At 67.7% G+C, this 15,738-nt stretch overlaps 3 protein-coding genes across 6 annotated transcripts in view; 1 reads left to right on the top strand and 2 right to left on the bottom strand.

The window, feature by feature from the left end:
* Positions 1 to 3,938, top strand: part of SETD2 (SET domain containing 2, histone lysine methyltransferase) — a 64,148-nt gene extending 60,210 nt beyond the window's left edge. For both annotated transcript variants that reach the window (XM_083822507.1, XM_083822508.1), the window contains 3 exons: positions 2,602 to 2,682; positions 2,883 to 2,984; positions 3,173 to 3,938. In XM_083822507.1, coding sequence (XP_083678633.1) covers positions 2,602 to 2,682; positions 2,883 to 2,984; positions 3,173 to 3,334 — 345 coding nt within the window. In that variant the 3' untranslated portion in view covers positions 3,335 to 3,938. The remainder of the gene's footprint in view (positions 1 to 2,601; positions 2,683 to 2,882; positions 2,985 to 3,172) is intronic.
* A 591-nt stretch (positions 3,939 to 4,529) lies between these two features.
* On the bottom strand, positions 4,530 to 8,891 carry LOC310893472 (tumor necrosis factor receptor superfamily member 16-like). 2 transcript variants are annotated; one of them, XM_083822522.1, is made up of 6 exons: positions 8,553 to 8,891; positions 7,768 to 7,903; positions 6,697 to 7,083; positions 5,860 to 6,082; positions 5,637 to 5,767; positions 4,530 to 5,035 (listed from the first exon to the last, which is right to left on the bottom strand). In XM_083822522.1, exons 1-6 carry the CDS (start codon positions 8,610 to 8,612, stop codon positions 4,731 to 4,733), a joined length of 1,242 nt encoding a protein of 413 aa, XP_083678648.1. In that variant the 5' UTR covers positions 8,613 to 8,891; the 3' UTR covers positions 4,530 to 4,730. The 2 variants fall into 2 exon arrangements, with proteins under 2 accessions (XP_083678648.1, XP_083678647.1); XM_083822521.1 differs by having other exon boundaries at positions 4,531 to 5,035; positions 5,637 to 5,782; positions 8,553 to 8,888.
* A 1,844-nt stretch (positions 8,892 to 10,735) lies between these two features.
* Positions 10,736 to 15,482, bottom strand: LOC310895732 (D-serine dehydratase-like). Of its 2 annotated transcripts, none has more exons than XM_083827372.1 (8): positions 15,423 to 15,482; positions 14,490 to 14,645; positions 14,114 to 14,394; positions 13,103 to 13,289; positions 11,685 to 11,806; positions 11,412 to 11,601; positions 11,217 to 11,322; positions 10,736 to 11,144 (listed from the first exon to the last, which is right to left on the bottom strand). In XM_083827372.1, the coding sequence occupies exons 2-8, from the start codon at positions 14,636 to 14,638 to the stop codon at positions 11,055 to 11,057; spliced, it is 1,125 nt and encodes a 374-aa protein (XP_083683498.1). In that variant the 5' UTR covers positions 14,639 to 14,645; positions 15,423 to 15,482; the 3' UTR covers positions 10,736 to 11,054. The 2 variants fall into 2 exon arrangements, with proteins under 2 accessions (XP_083683498.1, XP_083683497.1); XM_083827371.1 differs by having other exon boundaries at positions 15,316 to 15,457.
* Positions 15,483 to 15,738: the final 256 nt, after the last annotated feature.

Raw genomic sequence — 15,738 nt, 5'->3', positions numbered from 1 at the left:
GCAAAGCCGGGATCCTCTCCCCGCTCCCCCCGGCTGCCATCCCCAACGAAATCTCGTTTTGCACTCGGGGGGTCCGGAAGCGACCCCGGTGTGTGACCGCGCCGTAGGGCTCTGCCAGCTCCGGGTCCCTCCTGTCTTCATGGGGACGAATGCTCAGCACCCCTGGAGCCGCATCCTGCTGCTGCAGACCCCCTCCAAGAGGCTGAGCCAACTCTGAGCAGCCGAGAGTGGCACGCGGGGACACGGGGACGCGCCACGAGCCGTGCCGTCGGCGCGGGGCCGGGCGCTGCCGCGCTCCCCGGTGCCTCCCGTGCCCTCGGTGCCGAGCGGGGAGCCGGCGCGAAGGCATCTGCTCCCCATTAGCGGCCGTTTGATGTAGGTACCCGGGATGAGGGAGGGGAGAGGGCTTTGATGTGCGGCCAGCGGAGCCGGCCCAGCGCTAATTCACTTCGCTGGGGAGAGCTCCCGGCCGTAAAAGCGCCCCCGGCAGCGTTTTATTGAAGCCCCCCCCCCCGCGCTGGTTTTACTGCGGGACTTTTCGGCTCCGTTCCCCAGCCCCGAAGGCCTGCTTCCTGCGAGCTGACGCGCGTTCTTCGGGCGCTTCCTCGGGATGAAGTTTCTCCTGCTTTTTTTTTTTTCAGTCCTAAACGCTTAAAAAAAAAAACCCAAAAAACATTTTGCAATTACGCAAGCAGCGGGCAGACCTCCCCCAGCGCCGCTGCTGCCCCTCGGCAGCCCTTCCCTTCTCCGCGTCTCGCTCTCTCCGAGTCGGAGCAGCCCAAAAAGCTCCCGAGCTGCTCCCGGGAAAGCGCGGAGCTGTGCAGGAGGAGAAGTCGCTCCCCCATAGCTCAGCCTCCGAGGAAATCCCGTGGCTGTAGGGCGAGCCCCGCGGGCTGTGTTTGCGGGGTGGGTGTCGCTCGGTGGCGGCACGATCCGGGCGCCGCAGGGATGCTGGGGTCGGGAGGCACCAGGTTCGTGCCCCGCTCCGTGAAACAGGCAGGGAATTAAAGCCGGGAGCTGGCGCCTTCGCCCTGGGGGCTTGGTGCTCGCGCAGCGCTCGAAGGAACGGCCAGAAATTCCTCCGGAGTCCCCTGCCACCCGCCGTGGCTGCGCGGAGCATCGCCGTGAATGCCCTTCGCCAGCCTGCTGCTGCTTTCGGGCGCTTCCCAAGAGCTCCCTGCGTGGCTGGCGCCCGGTGCGACGCGCCGCTCCGTCCGTCTGTCCCTCCGTCCGTCCGTCCGTGTGGCCCTGCTGCGGTTCGAGGGGGCGGGCGGGCGGCCGGAGGGCAGAGGGAGCAGCGCCAGGGACTGAGGGCAGAGCTCGACGCTCGAGCTCGGCACGGGGCCGCGCGGGGCCAGCCCGGGAGGAACCCCCTCCGCCCCGCCACGGCTCCGGCTCGCCCGTGCCGGGCTTGGCCGGGGCAGCCGCTGGGATTTGGCGGGGCGGGATGGTGCCGCCGTGCCGGCAAGGCGGGGAGGAGGAGGAGGAGGAGGAGGCTTCCGCCAGCGTTCCTGGGATGGCCGAGTGCCGCAGCCGAGCGCCTGGCTTTGATTACGGCGCCGAAGGAAGGCGAGCGTTGCTCAAAGCGGCCCCGGGGTGAAGCGGGACGGGGGCGCAGCACGGTCGCAGGTGGTGTCACCCCGGCGGCTGCCCGTGCCGGGGGCTCTCGGGGTGCCGGCTCCGGCCGTGCCCCGGCTTCGTGCCACCGTTCGCCCAGCGTGCCGGGCATGGGGGGGGCTGCGCTCCGGCATGGCTGGGACGGAGAGGGGCTGCTGCAGACAACCAAACGCTTTCCGCCCGGCAGCATGAAGCGCCACGGAGCCAACGATTAGGAGACGGTCGCCGATTCGTGTTCCTGTAATTGCGCCTTCACATGCACGAAATAAATGGGGGTGGTGGTGGTGGTGGTGAACCCTCCGGATTCCTCCCCCCTCGCCTCCAGCTAAACATATTTCAGGCTAATAACGGAGACCGCAGAGCTCAACCCCTCCCTCCCCGGGCCAGCCTCGTCTCCCAGAACCAGCCCTCACCGTGCGGCCATTTCCCAGAGCAAACAATAGGGGCGAGTCGGCCCGGCGCGGCCCCGCTCCTCCCGCGGCGCTGGGGGTGGATTCGGGGAGGCGGGCGGCGCGGCCGTGCCCCTCCGGTGGTGGTGGGGTGGAGATTTGTCCTTGGGCGCGTGGGTTTGGCTCCGGGGAAGGCTTAAGGGACGCCGGGGACGTGGGCGGGTGGGATGGGTGCCTGCGGCTCCGTGGGTGCAGGCTTCGTGGCGAAGCCCCCCCGGGTTTTGGTAACGCGGCGTGCTGCTGAACTCGCGCTTTTTTGGCTGCCCTGTTGGCGCTGGAGCTCATCCCAACCCCAAAAACAAGGTCAGGGGAAGCGCAGCCCCCCCGGTGGGTAAGCTGGGAGCGCGGCGGTGCCGTCACGGCCTTCCCTGCTCGGGGGGGAGGCGAGGTGGCCGGGCGTGGGCTGTGCCGCGCCGTCAGCTGGCTGCCGCCCGCCCGCGCGCGCCTGCGTCTGGAGCCGGCCCAGCGAAACTTCGTTAATTATTTTAATTTTTCTGCTATCGTTTTTAATCTCCCTTTCCCCTCCCCATTCCAGTCTTCCAAGAAGCCCAAGACAGCCGAGGCAGACACGTCGAGCGAGCTGGCTAAGAAGAGCAAGGAAGTCTTCAGGAAAGAGGTGCGTGTCCCCAGGGCCCCCGGGGGTTGTCACCGCTGCGAGCGGGCGGCGTGCCGCCGAGGGGCAGCGGCACGGGGCCGCGGCGTGGGCTGATTCGGGGCATCCCAGCACCGAAATGCCCGTGGTGGCACCCGGCCTGACGCCGCGGGATGGGGAGCAGGGCGGAGGGCCGGCGCTGATCCGTCTCTCGCCACCCGCAGATGTCCCAGTTCATCGTGCAGTGCCTGAACCCCTACCGCAAGCCCGACTGCAAGGTCGGCCGGATAACCACGACGGAGGACTTCAAGCACCTGGCACGCAAGGTAACGCGGCTCGGGGCCTGCCGCCAGCCCTCCCCGTTCCGGAGGGTCGTTTGGGACGAGGGAGGGAAGGGAAAACGGGGCTGTTCGTCCAGGGGGGAGCTTTAAGAAAGGCGCCGGGGAGGGCAGCGCGCGAGGCGCTGGTGCGCGCGGTGCCGCCGGCCGCTCCTTGACCCGCCTCTCCTCCGCAGCTGACGCACGGCGTCATGAACAAGGAGCTGAAGTACTGCAAGAACCCGGAGGACCTGGAGTGCAACGAGAATGTGAAACACAAAACGAAGGAGTACATTAAGAAGTACATGCAGAAATTCGGGGCCATTTACAAACCCAAAGAGGACACGGACTTGGAGTAAACCACCACCAACCCCTCCGGGGCCGCCGAGCTCCGGAGGCCGTCGGATTTCCCCCCCCCACTCCCGATTCGACACCGACCTGTGAATTTCTGCAGAAGCAGGGCTGTCCCCACGGCCCCCCCGAGGAAGAGCGGGGTGGGAGCGCTCTTCCCAGCCCGCCCCCCCCCCCGCCTCCTCTCCCCAGGCTGACCCGGGCGCCCACCCCGGCGGTGCTGTTCGGCGCGCTCCCCGCGCGCATCTTGTGTCACCAAGACCTGTATTATATTTTAACGTATATGTGAATATATTGATAATTTTTTTGTTTCGTTTTTATTTTATTTTTTTTTTCGCTTTTAGCCCAACACGTGCTGATATCACGGGAACACTTTGTAAGGATAGTTTCGGGTTTTTTTTTGTTTGTTTGTTTGTTTCCTCGTTTTTGTTCTGCAAGGTTTAATCTGTTCTCATGTAAATATTCAGGAACAGGCTGCCCCTGGATTTCTGGCAGGCCTCGTGCTATGTTGATAAGATTGATTTTACTGCTTAAATCATTTTACTTTATTCAATTTTTACTGAACTTTTTATGTAAAAAAAATTTAAAAAAAATAAAATAAGATGAAATCAACACCGTACCTGGCCTGGAAAAGGTGGCTGGGTGTCGCAGGAGGCGGCGAAGGGGGGCGGTGGCTCCTCTGAGGGGACCTGCTGGTGGCACCGCAGGGGACACGGTGGCCCTCCTCAGCAGCCCTTACCCGTTTGGGGACGGGGACCCCCCCCCCCCCCCATCACCCTTTTTGCACCCCTGTGAGCCCCAAAACGCAGGGGCAGCAGCGGGGGTGGAGGGGTTTTGGTGTCCTGGAGCAGCTTGGGGTGACCCAGGGGCGCCTTGGGGCTAGAAGTGCTCCTGGCATTTGGGCTCCCTGGTGCTGCTGAGCCTGGGGGCCGTGGGGTCGGCCCCAGAGGGTCCCCGTGTGCGCCTCGCCCCACAGACCCCACAGGGTGCTGGGGCAGCCACCTCCTGGCCCCTCGTGTACCCCCCCAGGGCCCCAAGGGCAGGGGGACACGCATGGGAGCGGGGGGACATGGGGATGGAGGGGACACGGGGATGGAGGGGACACGGGGACGGAGGGGACGCATCCCGGCGACAAAACGAGCGACACCAAGGCACGTCCGGCTGTTTAATGCACACCCCCCCCCCCCCCCCCCCCCCCCCAGAAATACAAAAAGGCACTCCCCACCCCCACCCGACACTCCTAAAAAAGTACAAAAACGGCTTAAAAAAGAATACACGGCACGATAAAGCTGCTGGCGGCCGGGGGCTCGCCCGTCCCCGCGGGGCCGCGGGCAGCGTCCCCGGGCTCTCGGCGCCCCCGAATCCTCGCGGTGTCCCCAAATGGCTTTTGGGGGGGGGGGGCGCTCACACCATGGAGCTGGCGTCCCCCGGCCCCGCCAGGCGCTCGGCCACGTCCTGGCGTCCCACGGCGGCCAGGGCCAGGCAGAGGGCTTCCAGCGTGGCCCCTTCGGTGGCCGCCCAGGCGGCGAGCAGGGTGTGGGCGGGCGCCTGGCCGCGGGCGAAGGCGCCGATGGCTTCGTCCCCGTAGCCCAGGCGGGCGGCCAGGCTGCGCCAGTCGCCGCCGGGACCCCCGCTCTCCAGCAGCCGCTCCACCTCCTCCTGCCGCTGCGGCGGCACCGCGCCGTAGGGACGCCCCTCGGGACGGGGTGCTGGGGTTGGGGGGTGGGGGGCGGGGGTCAGCATCGGCACCCCGAAAAGCAGCGTGTGTCGTCGTCCCCCCCCCCCAACCCCAGCGTTTCTGCTCCTACGGCATCTCCTGGACCCGGGCGTGGGTGCTCCCCGACCACATCTGGGTGCTGTCCCCTGCAAGGATCGCCCTCACCCCACCAGGGTGCTCCCCAGGAGGACGGGTGTCCCCAAATCCCACCCGAGTGCTCCCCAGGGGGCTTCCCAACCCTATCTGGGTGCTCCTCAAGGCACGGGTGCCGCGCCAGGGTGATGCTCCCCAAGTTTGGGTGCCCTCCGGCTCCAGGGGCTGCTCCCTGACCCCATCTGCGTGCTCCTAACGCTGCGCCCCAACCCCACCTGGGGTGGTCCCCGGATCACGGGCGCTCCCCAGCCCCATCCGGGTGCACCCCGACCCCTCCGCGGGACCCCACAACCCCTTCCAGATGCCTCCAGGGTTTGGGTGCTCCCCAACCCCACCCCGGGATGGCCAAAGCGACATCAGGGGACAACTGCACCCCACTGCCGCCCCCAGGGCGGGTGTCCCCAAGGCCGGGGGGGGGTGGGGGGGAGGACGCTGCTCACCCTTGCCGAGCTGGTGGGGCTCCTGCAGGCTGTGGGTGTCCAGGAAGACGCCGCTGTCGCTGTGCAGCTTCTCGCCCTCGGGCGCCGTCCCCAGCTCCCCGGCGCGCGCCTTGGCCAGCTGCTGCTTCTGCCTGCACGTGTGCCAGCTGCACGGGCGTCACCCGGCGCCCCCGCCTGCTCCCCCCCCTGCACAAACCCCCCCCCCCAAGGCCCCAAACCTTACCACTTGAAGGCCACGTAGGCGAGGAGCCCCACCACCACGGCGGCCAGGATGGAGCAGTAGACGGGGATGATGTCCTTGCCCGTGTCCTCGGGGGGCGGCAGCATGAACTCGGAGGAGGCGGCCGAGGCGGTGGGGGCCGCGCTGCCCCCCGGCACCGGCTGCCGCTGACGGGGCTCCTTCTGGGGGTCCCCCTCCGCCCGCTTTAGGATCTGCAGGTCCTTCTCTGCAGGGATAAAGCCCAGCCCCCCCCCCCCAGCCCCAGATTAGGGGAGTCCCAATGATCCGACCCCCTCCCACCCAGCTCTGCTGCCTCAGTTTCCCCTGGGAACGGGGCAGGTCGGGCTGGGGGGTACCCAAACCGGCACCCACGGATGGTCCACGCTGTTTTGGGGTGGGAGGAAACCGCAGCCAGCTCTGGAAGGGGGAACGGAACAGAGAGGGGCCCCCCCCCCCTACCCCGGCCCCACCAGGCCCCCCCCATCCCCTCCTGGCCACATCAAAGCCCCCGTGCTGGTGCTGCCGGGAGCATCTGCTCCGCGCGCGGGGCCGCGATGACAGCCGCGGGGCGGCAGCTGCCGGGTGACGGTGGCCCCCGGGAGGGGGGGGCGAGCATAGCTCTGGGGGGGGGCTCAAAGGGGGCTCGGTGCCTCGGTGCCACCCCCCCACAAACTCACGTGAGCCCCAGGAGGGTGTGGGGCTTTGGGGGACCCCCCCTCCCCCCCACCCAGGTGGCGTTTTTATCTGCCGCGCGCGCAGAGCAGGGCACGCGCGCCCTGGGGCTACAGATGGGTAAACTGAGGCACCGGGGAACTCGGCCACGTATCTGGGGGCGCTCACCCATGCAGAGCGTGTTGGAGAGGCGGCTGCAGGCGCGGATCATCACCTCGCCGGGCCCGCAGGCGGGCTGGCAGGGCAGGCAGGGCGCCTCGGCGCTGCGCTCCTCCGAGTAGAAGCCCTGGGGACAGGGCCGGCACTCGGCGTCCTGCGTGGGGACGCAGGGCCGGACGGCGCCGTAGCCCTCGCGGCACAGCTGGCAGGGCTGGCACGGCCTCCCCGGGCCCGTCCCGTTGCCGGCGGGGGGCCGGTAATGGCCGCGGGCGCAGCGGCCGGCGCAGAGGGCGTCGCGGGCGGCCGTGCAGGGCTGGGCGAGGGGCTGCGACGGGGCGCAGGGGGTGCAGGGCCGGCACGGCTCCACCGCGCTGCTCACCGCCGAGAAGGTCCGGTCTGAGACAGAGGGGGGCGAGGGGGCTGAGCGGGGCTCGTGGGGGGGGCACGGGGACGGGGCTGGGGACTGGGACGGGGACGGGAACTGATACGGGGTTGGGGAAAGGGATGGGGATAGGGATGGGGACGATGGGGACGGGGACATGGATGGGGACGGGGATGGGGATAGGGATGGGGATGGGGACGGGGGGCACAGGGACAAGGATGGGGACGGGAATGGGGACAGGGATGGGGAAAGGGACAGGCACGGGGATGGGGACTGGGATGGGAACTGATATGGGGTTGGGGATGGGGACATGGATGGGGACCGGGACAGGGACGATGGAGATGGGGACAGGGACATGGATGGGGATGGGGGGCACGGGAACAAGGATGGGGATGGGAATGGGGACAGGGATGGGGATGGGGACTGGGATGGGAACTGATACGGGGTTGGGGATGGGGACATGGATGGGGACGGGGACAATGGGGACGGGAATGGGGACGGGGACAATGGGGACGATAGGAACAGGGACTGGGATGGGGACATGGATGGGGAGGGGGATGATGGGGACGGGAATGGGGATGGGGACGGGGATGGGGACAGGGACGATGGGGACAGGGACTGGGATGGGGACATGGATGGGGACAGGGGCGATGGGGACGGGGACGATGGGGACGGGGACGATGGGGACAGGCACTCACTCTCGGCGCAGGGCTCGCACTGGGTGTTGGCGCGGCCGCAGGGCACGGCCACCCCGAAGCCGGGGGGGCAGGAGGCGCAGCACTCCCCGTCCTCCGTGTACGTCCCGCTCGGGCACTGCTGGCTGCGCGCCGGCACCTGCGGGGAGAAGGGTTATTTTTTTTTTGGGGGGGGGGGGGGTGCCAAAAAATCTGGGTGCCCCCCCCAACTCCCTCCGTGCCTCAGTTTCCCCCTTAACCCCGCCCCGCGTTCAGGGACGGATCCTGCACCGCGGAGCCCCAAAACTCATTCCGAACCCCCCCCCCTCTTCCCTCCCCCCCCAAAAAAAAATTTTAATTTTTGGGGTGCTCACAGGGCGATGCCCCAGCCCCCCCCCCCCCCCCCCCCAGGAACAAAGGCGCCGATTGAGGCCCCCGGGGCCCCCCCCCCAGCGCCGCGTCCCGCGTGGGTCCCGGCGGGCGGGGGCTGGGGGGGCGGTCCCGAGGGGCCCCCCCCGGGTCCCAGCTTGCGGCCAGATGGGGACGGGGCGGGGGGGGAAGGGGGGCGGCCGCTCCCACGGGGGGAGGGGGGGGGAAAAAAGGGGGAGAGGGGGAAGGGAAAGGGGGGGAGGAAGGGAAAAGGGGGGGGGAGGAAGGGAAAAGGGGGGGGGAGGAAGGGGAAAGGGGGGGGAGGAAGGGAAAGGGGGGGGGAGGAAAAGGGGGAAAAGGGAAGGGAAAAGGGAAGGGGGGAGGGAAGGAACGAGACGAAACCCACCCAGCCCCGGCCCCCCCCGGCCGCCCCCCCGGACCTGCGGCGGGCAGAGCTGCAGCGCCAGCAGGAGGCAGAGCGGGGCCCGGCCCCGCCGCATCGCGGCCACGGGAACGGGGCCGAGCGGGGCCGAGCCGCGCCCCCCGCGGCCGCTGCTGAGCGGGAGCGCCCGGAGCCGTCCCCGGGCACGGCTCGGCCCGGCCCGGCTCGGCTCGGCTCGGCTCAGCCCAGCCCGGCTCGGCTCGGCTCGTCCCGGCTCGTCCCGGTTCGGCTCGGTTCGGCTCGGTTCGGCCCGGCTCGGTTGGGCTGGGCTCGCTGCGGCTCCCCTAGCCCGGTCCGGCTCGGCTCGGCTCAGCCCGGCCCGGCTCGGCTCGGCTCAGCGCGGCCCCGCAGGGAGGGGCGAGGCGCCACGCCATTGGCTGCCGAGGGAGGGGCGGGGCTGGGGGCGTGGCCACGCCCGGCACGGCTCGGCACGGCTCGGCACGGCCCGGCCCGGGGCACGCGGGGTTTGGGACGGGTCGGGGGTCCCCAGCCCGGCTCGGTTCGGAGCGGGCAGGGCCCGGCCGGGCCCTCTTGGGTTTGGCCCGGTGCGGACCCGATCGCTTTGGCCCGGGTGGGACCCGGTGGGGTCAGCCCTCTCCCCCCCCTTTTTCTTGTGTAGGGGGCGGTACGGGTGTACGTATGGTGTGTGCAGGGGTAGGTGTACGTATGGTGTGTGTAGGGCTAGGTGTACGTATGGTGTGTGTAGGGCTAGGTGTACGTATGGTGTGTGTAGGGGTGGGTGTACGTATGGTGTGTGTAGGGCTAGGTGTACGTATGGTGTGTGTAGGGGTAGGTGTACGTATGGTGTGTGTAGGGGTGGGTGTACGTATGGTGTGTGTAGGGGTGGGTGTACGTATGGTGTGTGTAGGGGTGGGTGTACGTATGGTGTGTGTAGGGCTAGGTGTACGTATGGTGTGTGTAGGGCTAGGTGTACGTATGGTGTGTGTAGGGGTAGGTGTACGTATGGTGTGTGTAGGGGTGGGTGTACGTATGGTGTGTGTAGGGCTAGGTGTACATATGGTGTGTGTAGGGGTAGGTGTACGTATGGTGTGTGTAGGGGTGGGTGTACGTATGGTGTGTGCAGGGCTAGGTGTAGGTGTACACATGGTGTGTGTAGGGGTAGGTGTACGTGTAGGTGTACATGTGTGTGTAGGGGTAGGGAAAGGTGTACGTATGGTGTGTGCAGAGATAGGTGTAGGTGTACGTGTGGTGTGTGTAAGGGTAGGTGTACATGTAGGTGTACATATGGCGTGTGTAGGGGTAGGTATGGGTGTACGTATGTGCAGGTGTACATATAGGTGTATGTATGGTGTGCGTATAGGTGGGGGTAGGGGTAGGTATAGGTGTGTGTGTAGGTGTAGATGTGCATGTAGGGGTAAGCATAGGTGTGCGTATGGTGTGTGTATAGGTGTGTATATAGGGATAGGTATAGGTGTACATCTAGGGTGTGTGTGTGTAGGTGTAAGTATAAGTGTGTGTGTGCAGGTGTACGTGTAGGGGTAAGGTGTGCATGTAGGGGTAAGTATAGGTGTACATATATTGTGCGTGTAGGTGTAGGTATAGGTGTGTATGAGGTGTAGGTATATGTGTACATACGGTATGGGTGTAGGTGTACGTATAGGTGTGTATGTAGGTGTAGGTATAAGTGTGCACGTAGGTGTAGGTATATGTGTACATATGGCGTTGGTGTAGGTGTACGTATAGGTGTGAGTGTAGGGATAGGTATAGGTGTACAAAGAGGGGTATGTGTAGAGGTGGGTGCGTGTAGATGTACATATAGGGGTGTGTATAGGTATAGGTGTGTATAGGCATATATAGGGGTGGCAGTGTAAGTATGGGGAGGTGTGTGGGGTGTAGGTGTAGGTATAGGGGTGTGTGTAGGTGTACACCTAGGTAGAGTGTGTAGGTATAGGTGTACATACGGGGTGTAGGTATAGATGTGTATAAAGGTAGTATAGGAGTGTGGGGGTGTGTGTATAGGGGTGCGTGGCCACTTGGGCTGCCCCGTTTCATCCACCCCACTCCCACCGTGCCCCCCGGACCCCCCAGGACCCCGTCCCCATCCCAGGCCGGGCGGTTCCCATGGGGCGGCCGCATTGGGATGAGCCGGGTGGTGTCACCCGGCCCCGGCTGGGCCCCAAAACCGCCGGATTTCGTCCCAAAGAGCCCAAAGCGCCTGCAGAGGGGGAGAGGAGCTTTATTGACCCCCTCCTGGGTGGTGTGGGTGCGGGGTCTTGGTGTGGGTACGGGGTCTTAGTGTGGGTGTGGGGTCTTAGTGTAGGTTCGGGGTCTTGGTGTGGGTACGGGGTCGTAGTGCGGGTGCAGGACCTCAGCGTGGGTGCAGGATCTCAGTGCATGGGCGCAGGACTTCAAGGTGGGCGCAGGACCTCGGGGTGGGCGCAGGACCTCGGGGTGGGCGCAGGACCTCGGGGTGGCTGCAGGACCTCGGGGTGGGCGCAGGAGCCCCGCACGGCGCGGGACCTCGGCAGCAGGACGAGCTCTACCAGCCGCGGACGGGGTGCCAGAGGGCCACCACCTCGCCCTCCTCGTGCACGTAGTAGACGGGGTGCATGGCAGCCGTGGCGCAGGCCTGCGGCGGCAGAGGAGGTGAGACACACGGGGCGGGGGGGGGACAGCGGGGGACGGCGGGGCCGGTACTCACGTGGAAGGGGACGAGGGCCAGCACGGTGCCCACCGGGAACCTCCCGAAATCCAGCTGCCCGCTGGCGGGCTCCAGGAGCCCGTGCTCCTGCGTCAGCCCCACCAGCCTGCGGGGACGCGCCGTCAGGTCCCCGCGCCGTGCCGTGCCGCCACCCCGATCCATCCCGCTCCCCTCCCCGGTGTCCCCAGCGCTCACCGGAGCTGGGGATGTCCCTCGACGGCGGCGCGGCCGGCGGGTGGCTGCGCCCAGCCGTGCAGGCTGAGCGCCGTCCAGCCGCAGTCCACCAGCAGCTGGTTGCGGTGCGGGTAGTGGCCGACCACCCTGGTGAGGACGCGGATGGCCACGTCCTGGGGCTGGCAGGAGCCCAGCAGCGTCTGCTGGAGGTCTGCGGAGTGGGTGGGTGGGTGGAGGGGGTCCCGAGGGGGGACGCCGTGCCTGGGGAGGGGTGGGGGACGTGGTGGTACTCACCGTAGAAGATGTAGTTGCCCGGGTGGACCTCGGTGAGCTCGGCCATCTCGGGGACCGGGTGGCTGCAGGACGGCGTGGAGCCGATGCTGGCCTGGGGGCACGGCACGCCGGCCTGGCGCAGCCTGGTGGCGCGGGAGGGGCTGTCACCACCCCCGGGCATGGCCGAGGGGGATGTCACCCCCCTCCCCGGGTACCACGGGCATGGGGCTGGCGGTGGCTGTGTCACCCCTGGGTGCCACGGGGTCCCCAGCGTGGCGAAGCGCCAGCGCGAGGGGGACCTTGCCGCGCCCGGGGAGCCCCAGGGCGCACAAGGGGACATCCAGATGTGCCGGTGCCACCCAGACGTGGAAAAGGAACACACCCCCCGTGTGGTGGCTGGCCATCCGGGTGTGCAAAGGGTTCTCCCAGGTGTGCCGGGGTGCCACCCCGACGTGCCACCCCGTGCCTCTTGATGGTCGCAGCATCGCCCAGATGTGCCCGGGCGCACCCAAACCTTTACGGGGCGCACCGGTGTGTTCCGGCGTGCCCTCCAGGTGTGCCCAGATGCCATCCGGACGTGCGAGAGCTGCTCAGATCTGGCAGGGTCCCCCCCCCCCCCCAAGGTGCTCCATTTTGAGCCCTCTCCCTTTTGTGCCTTCCTTGCCCGCTGTGCCAGAGCCCCCCCAGGTGTGCCCAGGACCCCCCAGATGTGCCCCAGATGTGCCACCAGTGTCGTGGCAGTGGGGTTGGTGACACGTGTGTCCCCCAGCTTGCTCCTGGTGGTGGTGCCCCCCCCCCCGCAGCCAGTTCCTTGGGGTGCTCCCGCACTGGGTGTTGTGGGGGGGCTGGGCCGCCCGGAGCTGGGGACGGGCTGTGCTCAGTGTCCCCATCGGGCCACCTGGGGGGAGGGGGATTTGTCCCAGGTCTTGAAAAGTGGGGGCACAACGGGTTCCTCAATGGGACCCCCTCTACTCACACACACACCTGGAGGGCGTTTTGGGGGCATTTTGGGTTGCGGCACGTCCCCGTGCGCCTCGGGGACCCCGCTGACCTCATGGGGCAGCGAGAGGCATCCGGCCGCAATTCGCTCCGGGATGCGAAATCCCACTCGTCCCTTCCCCGGGGACAATGGGGGGGGGGGACAGGACACAGAGCCCACTTCAAAGGTGGCCGGGGCATCCTCGTCCGGCTCCCCGGGGCGCCGGGGCTTTGTGGGGCCCTGCTTTATGGTGCCGGCAGGAAGAGGGCGATTTGCATTTACAGCCGGGGCCGTGTCGGGGCCGGGGCTTTTATGGGACGGAGCGGGCAAGGGGGGTGGGCGCAGCCCGCAGCCCCCATAATAAAAATCCCCTGCAACTCTGCTCAGGATTTGGGGCCTGGTGAAGGTAAACTGGGGGGGGAGGGAGTATTTGGTGGGGGGTGTTGGGATGCAGACTCACGCGGCCACAAAGTCGAGGACGGCGGCGGTGGTGGCCCTGGCGATGGCCTGGATGGCGGGCACGCCGCTGCAGCCGTAGGTGTTCCCGCAGTGCGCGTAGACCCCGACCAGCGTCACCTCCTCCGGAGCCTCCTCCGCGATGGCCCGGGCCAGGGGCAGGGCGCCGGGGTCCGTGGGGCGCACGCCGGCTGCCGGCAAGGGGATGGGGAAGGGGGGGGGGGGTCCGGCTTAAAACGCGGGGCTGGGGGCGTCCCACTGCCATGGGGCGGGTGGGGATGGAGGGGCCCAAGTGTCCCCTGTGGGATACGGGGGGGTGGTGGGGACACAAGGGACGTGCGTCCCCCCATGGAGCATCCTTATGGGGTGTGAAGAGGAGGGGTTTGGGGTAGGGGCGTGATGCCCCGTGTTGGCTGAGCTGCTGGGGTTTGGGGATTTGGGGCTGGGGGATGCATGGGGCATCTCGGCCCCACGGAGCATCCTTGTGGTGGGTGGGTGCAAATGGGGTTTTGGGGGCTAATGGCTGAGCTGCTGGGGATGGGGACACCTGGAATCCCTCCCCCCAAGGAGCAGGTGATGGGTGAAAAGGGTTTTTTGGGGGGGGGGGGGCTAAGGGACGCATAATGGCTGAGCTGTTGGGGCCGGGGGTTTGGGGACTTATGGGACACGCCTGCCCCGTGGAGAATCCCTGCAGCGAGTGGTGAAAAATGGCTTTTAGGAAACTTGAACACTCCTTTGGGGTTAAGATGCTGGTGGTGTGGGCTGTGGGGTTAGGGACATGTGTTCCCCACGGCACATCCACGTAGTAGGGAGCTGGAAATGGGTTTGGGGGCTCACGGACCCGTACTGCCTGGGGGCTTTGGGACACAGGGGACACCCCCGCAAGTGGCTGGTGAGGAACGCCGTATCTTTGTGGGGCTGCTCAACCACCCTATCCGTGCTGCTCCACGGGGACCGGGGGCACCCGGAGCCCCCCCCCCAACCCCGAAACCCCCTCCCCCGGGTCCGTCCCCACCTCTGCCGTTGCCGCAGTCGAGCTTGAGCCAGACGAGCCAGCGCTTGCCGCCGGCGAGCGGGCGCTGCCGCAGGCGCTGCAGCGCGCCGGGGCTGTCCAGGAGCACCTGGAAGGCGTCGAGGCGCTGGGCCAGCTCGGCGCACTCCTCCAGGCGCCCGGCCGGCAGCGGGTACGCCAGCAGGATGTCGTCGAAGCCGCCGTCGGCGAAGAAGCGCGCCTCGGCCAGTGTGGAGACGGAGATGCCGCGCCGCGTGCCGCCCGTGGCCAGCGCGCCGCCCTCCCTGCCGGGAGGGGCGGATGGAGGGGTTTGGGGTCGGTCTGGGGGGAACAGGGGGGATGTAGGGGGGTTTGGGGACAAGGTGGGGGCGGCACTCACAGCGTCTTGTGGGTCTTGACGTGGGGACGCAGGCGGAGGCCGAGGGCCCGGCAGCGCTCCTGCATGCGCTCGGCGTTGCGGCGCGCCGTGGCACGGTCGACGGCCAGCGCCGGGGTGGGCAGCGCGTCCAGGCGGGCGCCCAGCCACATGGTGGCACTTTTTTTTGGGGGGAGGATGTGGGAGCTTCAGGGCTTGTGTCCCCCAACCGCCCGGCCCCGCAACCCTATGGGGATGGGGGGGGGGGCGGGATTTGGGGGTGCTGGGAGCCGGGGGCTTCTCGTGAGCTGAGCAGGATGCGTGGGACAGGGACACCGGGGACACTGGGAGCACTGGGACTGGGATTGGGACACCTGGGACACTGGGAACAGGGAGACATGGGGCTGGGGAAGCTGGGGACAGGGACATATGGGACACTGGGACAACTGGGACACGGAGACTGGGACACCTGGGGCTGGGTCATCTGGGATTGGGACACCTGGGATTGGGACATCTGGAACACTGGGACACTGGGATACCTGGGGACAGGGACACCTGGGACTGGGATACCTGGGACTGGGACACCTGGGATTGGGATACCTGGCGCAAAGGGAACAGGGAGACCTCGGAAAGGGACACCTGGTACTGGGACACTGGGGACAGGGACACGGGGAGAATGGACCGATGGGTCTGGGACACTTGGGACTGGGACCTACGGCACGGGGACAGCTGGGCCCAGGGTTTGGGGTCGGGGACACGGGGGACAGTGCCACCCGGGCCCTGTAGCAGGGCTCTCCCTGTCCCTCCAGCAGCGGTGTCGGAGGCCGGGACCCCTCCGGGAGGGACTCACCTGAGCTCAGGTGCCTCAGTTTCCCCAACCGCCTCCCACCGAGGAGATCCCGGCGGCACCCCGAGCGCCCAGCCCTGCCTCCCTCCCACCCGTCCGTCCGTCCGTACCTCCGCCGCCGCGGCTGCTCCCGGCTCGGCTCCCGGCGGCCTCTGGCTGGTGCGGCTCCACGTGACGCCGTGGGCACCCGCGGCCAGCCCTGCTCGGGGACAGAGGTCGCTGCCAGCCGTGGGGCCCCGGCGGTGCCGGGGCAGGGGAGGACACGGGCGCAGCGGCCGCTCAGCGCCTGGGGCCGGGCACGGGGACGGGGTGGGGGCGTCTGGGGACAGCAGTGGTCCCAGTGGGGGTCCTGTGGCCGTGGGGATGAGGAGACGCGAGCCCCCAGGTGGGGCGGGGGGGGACTTTGAAGGGGTTGTGGGGACACCC

The sequence above is a fragment of the Anser anser genome, assembly GCF_964211835.1.
Source record: "Anser anser genome assembly, chromosome: 2".
In the NCBI taxonomy this organism is placed as follows: Eukaryota; Metazoa; Chordata; class Aves; order Anseriformes; family Anatidae; genus Anser; species Anser anser.
The sequence above is the reverse complement of the archived record's forward strand: the minus strand, read 5'-3'. Positions and strand labels throughout refer to the sequence as shown.

Bases quoted from the DNA above. Each gene is read 5' to 3' on its own strand.
- LOC310893472 (XM_083822521.1), bottom strand. From the start codon at position 8,612: ATGCGGCGGGGCCGGGCCCCGCTCTGCCTCCTGCTGGCGCTGCAGCTC. The intron at 7,904-8,552 runs GTCCGGGGGGGC...TTCTCCCCGCAG, and splicing joins TGCAGCTCTGCCCGCCGCAG to GTGCCGGCGCGCAGCCAGCA. The intron at 5,783-5,859 runs GTAAGGTTTGGG...ACGCCCGTGCAG, and splicing joins GCCTACGTGGCCTTCAAGTG to CTGGCACACGTGCAGGCAGA.
- LOC310895732 (XM_083827372.1), bottom strand. From the start codon at position 14,638: ATGTGGCTGGGCGCCCGCCTGGACGCGCTGCCCACCCCGGCGCTGGCC. The intron at 11,602-11,684 runs GTGAGTACCACC...CCCACTCCGCAG, and splicing joins GGGCAACTACATCTTCTACG to ACCTCCAGCAGACGCTGCTG. The intron at 11,323-11,411 runs GTGAGCGCTGGG...GCGTCCCCGCAG, and splicing joins GAGGGACATCCCCAGCTCCG to GCTGGTGGGGCTGACGCAGG.